Raw genomic sequence first — 9,592 nt, 5'->3', positions numbered from 1 at the left:
GCTGAAGCTGACAGCAGTCTACCTGTGTACCTGTACAATTCTTGACTGGTATTGTATTAGTAGATATTGGTAAATTGATTATAGGTCTGTTCATCAGGTAGAAGGGATCCTTGTCGCATGTCGTTGACAGAATTATTCCTTTGGCAATTACATCGGATTGTTTCATGTGAACATATGCAATAATTTTCTAATTGAGCTTGTGTAATATAAAGTTGAAGTTAAAGGTGTTGAATCTTCAAATAACATGGAACTTGTTACATTTTAAAGGTATGATTCCTTACTAACGTAATTTGTCCAAATTGAATTAATGATTATTAATGCGAGGACAGCTATAAACAAAATCATATTAATTGCATATAATATTATAGGAATCTGTACAGATGACCGTAACTAGATAACTGGAAAAGGGTTTTAGTTAAATTTATTCATTTTACAACAATTGTGGAAGAATGGAGTACAAAATTATATTAATCACTCTTGTTGGCACGATGTTACGGGAAAGTGTGGTCTTGTGATGTTTGGAAACTGGAGTACCCACTTGTCCGTCAGGAGACCTCAAACCAAATTCACATGCGCCCAGGCCGGGAATTGAGCCCGGGTCCCCTAGGTGAGAATGGTAGTCTTGCCAGGCATCAAGCCCACTACCTCTTGAATGAATTGTTAGCACTAAGGATGAAACAATGATCAAGTATTATTGATCATTTATGTTTGAGGTCACGATAATCAATTGCATAATCTCGAATTGATAAACGCTATGACATTTTAGCCTCTATAAATAGAAAATATGGCAGAATTGAATAGAAGATCATTTAGTCTTGAGCGAAAAAACTAAATCTTACCTCAAAGTATAAAACATAACATAAGTTTGTTTTTATTTCATGTTCGCTCTGTGTTTTATACACTTATTTCAAACATTTTTATGATCATTTGGTTTTTAAATATCATCATCGAAAAACTGATTGAAATGGCTTAACCAACTATTTCCAATGATGAATTATGATTTAAGATCCTACCCGGTATTTTCAATCCCTAATTCGTCAATGTTGGACTAGCTTCTGGACATTGTGGTTTTTTTTACTATAATGTTATTGTGATTACCAGTCCAATATCACTCTTCTAGAAATGAAGTTTTGTAGTGAAGTATTATGATAAATGGAGAGAATATTTGTGTTAAAAAATATCTAATATTAAAGAGATTTTAAAAATTCAAAATTTAAGCATGGCTTTGAAGATGGGAAATGTTTGCCTTATGAACATATTATTGTAACATGCATGGCCAATAATATCTTGTTTGGCGTTACCGGCAACTTGGTCATAAAAATACCCACATTACTGATTTTAGGGGTTAAGATGTAAAAAACAGACAACTACAACCCTATCTTACGACCTGTAACCATGCCAAACATAGTAGATTTTAAAGGGACACAATAGGTTGATGCAAAAAGTGTGTTTGTTTTTTTAATTTTAATGCATTTTTATGTTTAACTCATTTGACTTTGATGTTCAAATCAGAAAAGGCATTATTAATTTTGTACAGATAAAAATATTAGTGATGTTTTGGCACTTTAAATTAACTTGGGGATTTGTAGCTACGCATAGCTATTAATTGATTTTTTTTATAAAAGCTCATATGCATAAAATTGAAAAAAATATCAGGCTATATTGTGCGCCTTTAACATGAGGAGACCTTGCTGTTCAAATCAAATATAGTCATTTTTTGTAAATAGGTTAAAAATCAATGGCAATGGTGTACAAATTCTCATCAAGGTAATCTCTTAAAATGTGATAAATTTTGGCATGATAAGCCGTATTTTTGTTTTATCATTTCATTGGCTCTCCAGTTTTATCAGGAACGATTGGATTTTAAGCACCCTTGATTGGTCAGTATTCATTGTATACATTTTGCCAGACTGGTTTGATTCATATTAATTTTGACTGTCATATTTTTGACATCTCTGATTGGAATTTATCACAAATATTTGGAAAAACATGATATTGGCACAAACACTTGCTGCCAGATAAAATTGGTTATGATTGTACAGTTAAAATGTTTGCATTATATTGTTATCAATATAATAAGTTTACATTTTGGTAATATAAAGGAATTTGATTGGGAAATTGTACTGGACAACCAACTTATGGTAATTCTTGTGAGTGCCAGACTTCATCTGATGCCTGATTATTTACAGAAAAATGTCTCCAACTCTTACATATTTATACTGGTCATACCTTGAACAATATGCCTGAACTATCGATGCATGGTACTGGTAGTGACAATATCTTTTGTCAGAGCAGTATCAAACTTGGTTTCAGGAAAGAAAATATTTATTTTTGTTGTTGCAGTCACATGGTATATTTATTTTGTTTGAATAAAGTAATTTGTTTCTTTGCCACAGAAGACCGGCTGCTTAAAGGATGCTCCGCTGAATCACAAGGAAATATCAACAGAGCCCCATAAACTCATTCATTCAAGTTCTCTGAAGACAGAAACCAACAATTCTAACCAATCAGGCACAGGGACATGAATGCTCGGAGAAAAGAGGAGCGACGGTTTGTATGCCTGGTGTGTTAACGGGGAATTATGGTGACGCAGAACTCTACGTATGATCGTTATGGCCCCTCACATCAATGTGCGTGTAACAGGAACCTCATTCTACCTCCAATTGTGAAGAGCATGGAACCTTATGCTGGGAAATCGTGAGTATTTAATTACTGAAACATATTAGCCAATTTGTTTCGATCATTTAAGTCAAATGAGTTAAACATAATAATGCATTGAAATAGAGAAGAAAAAGTACTTATTTTTGGCCTCAAACTATTTTTTACCCCTTAACGGCAAGTCCCTGTCCAGGTTACAATGATCGTGACACTCCCTCGCAGGCAGTTAAACCCCTCCCTTACTAGCAGAGTTTCACTGGCCTTTACAGATGTAGCATCATCTACATATTGTTTTGCAGTTCCATATATCTAATCAATGGATTCTTTTTCCCCTATATGATAATCCATATTTCCTGGCTCAGATCATTACTATTTTAAATATTAATTTCTTAAATACCATATTTCTTAGCTTATTTATATTATGGTAAATTTGATGTTGTTTTTTTGTCATTCTGAATGCTTGTTATTTAAACTTACCCACAGGGGCCAGAAAATTTTTATTTTTGTTTATTTAAGCCTATATGTATATATATAGAATAAAGGGTAACATCGACTTTTTACACTGACTTTATTTTTGGGAAAAAAATCACATGTTTAAACGTTAGTAATATCCAATAATACACATGCATGCACAGGTGAGGTTTCCATCTACATGACAAAGTCATTAAAATGATTCCAAACAGGCGCATATGTTCGAATACTCAAATAGTTTCACTCCAAAAAACGTCGAACACCGCGATGTCAAGATCGACGTCCAGCAATTGATGCATGAAAATCGGCTGTTTCGTATAGTTTCTCCACTACGTAACAAATTCAGTGTAAAAAAGTTGATGTTACCCTTTATTCTATATATATATATACATATAGGCTTAAATAAACAAAAATAATTTGTTTCTGGCCCCTGTGAAACTTACCGGGGTTACTCTCCTGTGGACTCTTAAGATATGATGTTTGGCATGGCGTTTTGAGATGTCATAATCATGGGTATATCAAATATTGATGTTTAAATGCCTGGATGATCGAGGTTTTTGATTTGTGCATCCAGAATTAAGCTTCATATTAAATCTCATATTTTATTTTTGTTAAATATTTATGAATTGCAACTTGATCAACTTATATTGTTAAAGAATGTTACATTTTAATTATGAAGAAAAAATACATACAGAATAAATCTATTGATATTTTAATCAATTAATATGGAAATGAAAAAATCACCACCTTATTTGGATTTTAATAGAAAAGAAATGACCTTGGATAACTTGTATTGACTTGTAAACTTGTTAACTTCTTTAAATGGATGTGATCTCACGCTGTTCAAATGCTCTTCTCCATGGGAGGTGATATCCTAAATGCACACTCAAGTTCGTCTTAAGTGCCATCTATGTGTTGACTTAATTGATAAAAATTAAGTATGATTAGTTAATTTAAAAATGTTAATGGAAAGAAATTTAGTTATTCTGATTGTAAGAAAATGTTACATGTTTAAGAATAATTTTTTGTTAGAATAAAAAGATAGACTTAGAAAGACATTATAAAACCTCTAATAGACACTGCCTTGTAAAATACAAATCTGCCGAAATACCACATGAGTGGAAGATAACCTTCCGGATCAAAATGCATTACCCATAATCCTATTGTATTCACTATTTCAATTCGATGGAATGATTTAAAAAAAAAAAGTCAGCAGATTGAATATTTCATCTTGATTTGTTTAATATATAATAAAAACATCAAAATAGAATCTTCAGAATTACAACATTACAACAAATTGCATTTGCAGTGCTTATTGCATTTATATATATATTTAAGAAGATTGTGTCTTTAAACATAAAGAATATTGGGTGGGCCTTAGTCTGAAGATTATTTTAAAAGGCTTAATCTAAGTATCACTTAAAAGCTTTATTTTTGGGGGGTTAAAAAATATGTTTTTTATACTTGATTATGCTTTTTAAAATGTGTATGTTAAAAAAAAAATCATCAAGTCAGCAAATGTTCTAAAAAAAAATTCACCAAATCTGTTATCATAGCAATTTGTTGTAACCTCACAAAGTCATTAAGTGCCATGTTGCATTCTTTGCAGAACAAATATTAGCATTTATCATTAAATGTTTGGGGACCAATATTGAAATATTGTAAAGGGGGGTTAATTCCTCTGGTTCACCCTCAGTCATGCACAAAGGCCCTATATCTGATAAGAAATCTTTATTACATTCCTGAAAAATAAATGCTTAACAACACAAAATCATTCCAAAAAACACAGATATTTAAATTTAACTTAAAACTGCAAATATACAGTTTGGTCTAAAAATGAAGTGGCTTTTAGTCTAAAATTTGCATAGACTGGTTTAAAAAAGAAATGAATCACCTAATTTCTAAATTTTCTCTCAGATGTTATTATTAAATACCTTTATGACCAACATTAGTATCATTAGCCTAAAAGAGAATTAATGACAAAGAATGCTATTGAGTACAAGTTTTAGTTTTGTTACTACGTCTTTGTTAAAATTTCTGATTCATGTAAAAAAATGTTATGACTTTCAAAAAATGTTTTAACTCTCACTCCAGTTGAAAGGAAATAATAGAACCCTATTGTTCTTGGGTTCCTTTGTTGTGTCATTTTAATTGTTTAACCTAGTTTTGAATTCCGCTGTCCCTATAATGAGGGGCCCTATTATGAAACAAAGACATCATAAAGATATCTGGATAAATGAAATAAAAAAATGTTCAAATTTTATAATTTTGATTTGTTTTAAGTTGAAACTATTTGCATTTTTTTTAAAGAATAATGCAATATTCATTTATAACTTTTGTATTTTTTTATAGATAGATAAGTATGTAGATAATGAATTAAATGTGACTCCTTTGCATACCAAAATTATTTAAGTAAATGCAATCTTATATGGTTTTGATTCAACTTAGTGGTCAAGATTATATTTTATCTACCGGCTTAGCCTCTATTTTTAAAATCTACTCATTCACCTGACTAAAATAAAAAACAGCTGACCGCTGATTTATCAAATCAAATGTACTGTATGTCAGATTTGTAAAATTATATTAGACAAAAAGTCAATTTTGAACACTAAAAGCTGTTAAAATGGAATCTAATTTGCAATTAAAAAATACAAAGAAATAATGTGATTTTCACTCCGCATGACCCATTTATAAGTTTTAAAATTTGTTATACTTTACATTCAATGTGACAAGTCATATACATGTAGAAAGGCGATTAAAACCCCCCATAAGGAATCACATTTACAGCTCCATGCTCTGACCAATTTACAGTAACATATTGAATAAAAAAGTACAGTTGGTCGTATGTTAAGTCAATTTTATATTATGAAATACTTTATTACAACGTTGTCACTAAAGTCAGTCAAGAGCCCAAAATATACTGTCAGAACAAAAGAATAACCTAGATTTGACACCACATAGAATCATAAAACCGATATTTTCATTTGGTAATTCTTTGTTGACAAAAGTAAGGCTCATTGCACAAAGCCTGATAATATCCTATATACATAAACCGTTCAATAATTCAATAGTGATTGAACTTGTAGTGTTCGATAATGCCATTATATCAACGGAGGAGCGACGCTCTGTAGACTTACATGTAGTCCGTTTAAACTTGCAGCTTATATTTGCTGAGTGTTGTGAAACTACGTTTTAAAATCAATTCCTGTGTGAAATATATTTATTCATGTGATTTTTTCTCTCTAAAAATGAAGAATAATATGGAGATATTTTAAAGAAAGGAATATAGAAGTATTTGGAAGTGAATAATTTAAGAGAAATTATTTCTCCTAGTGCCTAATCAATATAAAATGTAGCTCAGGAATATTTTATCTATCAGGTAGATTTGGGCTGACTACTATTAATGTCGGGCAAAAGGTGAATATCATTTATGTTCTAATCTTTGAATTTTTTCTTCAAGTTTTCTTTTAAACAAAACTCCTTGTTTGGCAGTGAGTTATTGCAAAAACTATCATCAAAAAGCACCAGTTATTGAAAGTCATTCATATTCATGTTAAACTTTAAATGTCCAAGTGTAAATTGATATGTAGGTGTATTATTTAAGTTTTATGATATATTTTTATGAATTATCCTTTAAAATTGATTGAAGTTTAAGTGTATAGTATGTAGAAATTGTTAAGCTTAATTGTGAGGGGAGCTGGAAGCATATTGAATTACTATTGGTGTGTCAATTATAAGAGGCAGCAAGAACTAAAGTGCCTCTTAGTCCTAGGGTGAAGCCTGGAACCTTGAGGCTATTTCATCAAGAATTCTAATTATTTTGTACCATGGAGTGACAGTCCTGCTTCTTGGTTTCATGATAAAACGGCCCCTTGTTGAGTTTGAGGCAATAACCTGTTCACTAACTCACCTTTGAATTCAAGATGCGGTCTTAGATTGAAGATGGGTATGTCTTGAAGTATAAAGGGGTGTCCACCTCTCACTCAAGGGGTCAAGAGTTTCATACCAATCTATGAAATGTTTTCTTGGGGTTGAGGTGTTTTAGTGACTCTCAAGACAACATTGCCCAAACTAGGCTTAAATTATCATGGAGTGTTTAAGTGATATAGGTTCTGCCTCTCACTCAATGGGTCATGGATTCAAGACCCGGCACTAAGGAAACTTTCTATTTGTCTCTTCTCTGAAACATGCTTTAATTAATAATGTTTGTTTTCAGGGAGCTGAAAGAATTACAGCAGCTGATTGGCTACATCAAACAGTCCTCAACCAATCAGCAGGTTTGTTACATTACATATTTCATACATGTTATAATAATTGCAAAATAGAACTTACAATAATGCTTTGGTATGAGATACTTAATGATACAACATGTTAATCATAATTGAAGAATATATCCATATATACAGACTGACCTTACACCAATTGTTACCATACATTTGGCAAAATCATGAGAATTATAAAAATGCAAGAATCCATTTCCAATCTAGGAACTATTTCCAACCTAGGAGAGATTTCCTACTTGGGAGAGATTTTTTCTACTTAGAAGCCATTTCAAACCTAGGAACTATTTCCTACCTAGGAGGGGTTTCCTGTTAAACTAGGAGAGATTTCCTACCTAGGAGAGATTTCCTACTTGGGAGAGATTTCCTACCTAGGAGAGATTTCCTACTTGGGAGAGATTTCCTACCTAGGAGAGATTTCCTACTTGGTAGAGATTGCCTACCTAGGAGAGATTTCCTACTTGGGAGAGATTTCCTACCTAGGAGAGATTTCCTACTTGGGAGAGATTTCCAACCTAGGAGAGATTTCCTACTTGGGAGAGATTTCCTACCTAGGAGAGATTTCCTACTTGGGAGAGATTTCCTACCTAGGAGAGATTTCCTACTTTTGGGAGAGATTTCCTACCTAGGAGAGATTTCCTACTTGGGAGAGATTTCCTACCTAGGAGAGATTTCCTACTTGGGAGAGATTTCCTACCTAGGAGAGATTTCCTACTTTTGGGAGAGATTTCCTACCTAGGAGAGATTTCCTACTTGGGAGAGATTTCCTACCTAGGAGAGATTTCCTACTTGGGAGAGATTTCCTACCTAGGAGAGATTTCCTACTTTTGGGAGAGATTTCCTACCTAGGAGAGATTTCCTACTTGGGAGAGATTTCCTACCTAGGAGAGATTTCCTACTTGGGAGAGATTTCCTACCTAGGAGAGATTTCCTACTTGGGAGAGATTTCCTACCTAGGAGAGATTTCCTACTTAGGAGAGATTTCCTACTTGGGAGAGATTTCCTACCTAGGAGAGATTTCCTACTTGGGAGAGATTTCCTACCTAGGAGAGATTTCCTACTTGGGAGAGATTTCCTACCTAGGAGAGATTTCCTACTTTTGGGAGATTTCTTTCTAATTAGGAGTGATTTGGAGCAATTTCCAACTTAGGAAAGTTTTCCTTCCTAGGGAGAAATTTGATACCTATTAGAGATTACCTATTCAGGAGATATTTCCTAGCTTAGGGGCAGTTTCCTAACAAGGAGCAGTTTCCTACCAAGGAGATATATCCTTCATAGGAGAGATTTCCAAAAGGAGTGTCTGCAATTTATGCACTGTTCTGAATGACGTTCCTATGGAAGATCTCCTGAGATACTTGGTGAAATGACATTGTAACATCAAGACTTTGAACAATCCTGACAAACACTTGACCAGTGCACTGGTGTGTGGGACAGTGCCAATTTTGACCAATGCCCATGTAAAATTATTATTGGCATTTCACAGATTATAAAATTTGTTTTATATTTTATGTTGATTGTATCTCTAATCTGTTAAGGGTGTTTGTCATCAATGAATGAAGATATCGTGTTAATAAAATAAATATTGTAATCCATTTTTTTGCTATGGCTTAATATTGGATATGACTTAAAGTCTTAAAAGTGTAAATCTTTTGAAAAATAAATTAGTAACACAAGAAAGTCAGCAAGCTATGGGCAGGGATTGGTTCATAAAAACTTAGAATCATTTGAATGGCGATGTACTTGTAACTGCCTGGATGACGTCAGATCATCATGCAATATTTGTTTTATCCGCTCGTTTTGTTTCAAATTTGCATAATCATGATTTATTTCTGTTGAAAGATTTTCAACGGATTGTGAAAGACCATGGATTTTAAAGAATTTGTTTAGAATTTAAAACATTTTATTGTCAATTTCCATATTGATAATTGGGGATTGAAAAAAGCTTACATATTTCATTCGAACTATAAATTTAAAAAATCTTATTAATATTGCTGTTCAAGTTCTTTTATACTTTTTTCTTATGCAAATTTGCAGACTTAAAGCTGTTTTTATAAGGCAAAAATGTATTTAAATCTTTTTAGAACATAAGACATTTAAAACTTTTGTTTTTTTCAGTACCGGTACTTCAAGATCATATTATTTCCTTTATTACTTAACTTTGTAGTCAAAACACTGGGACAATG

General features: G+C 32.5%; 1 protein-coding gene across 5 annotated transcripts in view; it reads left to right on the top strand.

Annotated features, from left to right (window-relative positions):
- Nucleotides 1-2,559: 2,559 nt before the first annotated feature.
- Nucleotides 2,560-9,592, top strand: part of LOC128237373 (serine/threonine-protein kinase Nek10-like) — a 33,113-nt gene continuing 26,080 nt past the window's right edge. For 4 of the 5 annotated variants that reach the window (XM_052952881.1, XM_052952871.1, XM_052952863.1 and 1 more), the window contains exons 1-2: nucleotides 2,560-2,697; nucleotides 7,346-7,406. In XM_052952881.1, coding sequence (XP_052808841.1) covers nucleotides 2,582-2,697; nucleotides 7,346-7,406 — 177 coding nt within the window. In that variant the 5' untranslated portion in view covers nucleotides 2,560-2,581. Of the gene's footprint in view, nucleotides 2,698-6,261; nucleotides 6,547-7,345; nucleotides 7,407-9,592 lie in introns of those variants that run through there. The other variant, XM_052952890.1, reaches the window with a different exon arrangement.

Source organism: Mya arenaria, chromosome 1 (genome assembly GCF_026914265.1).
Source record: "Mya arenaria isolate MELC-2E11 chromosome 1, ASM2691426v1".
Lineage (NCBI taxonomy): Eukaryota > Metazoa > Mollusca > Bivalvia > Myida > Myidae > Mya > Mya arenaria.
This window is presented reverse-complemented; position numbering and strand designations above follow the sequence as displayed.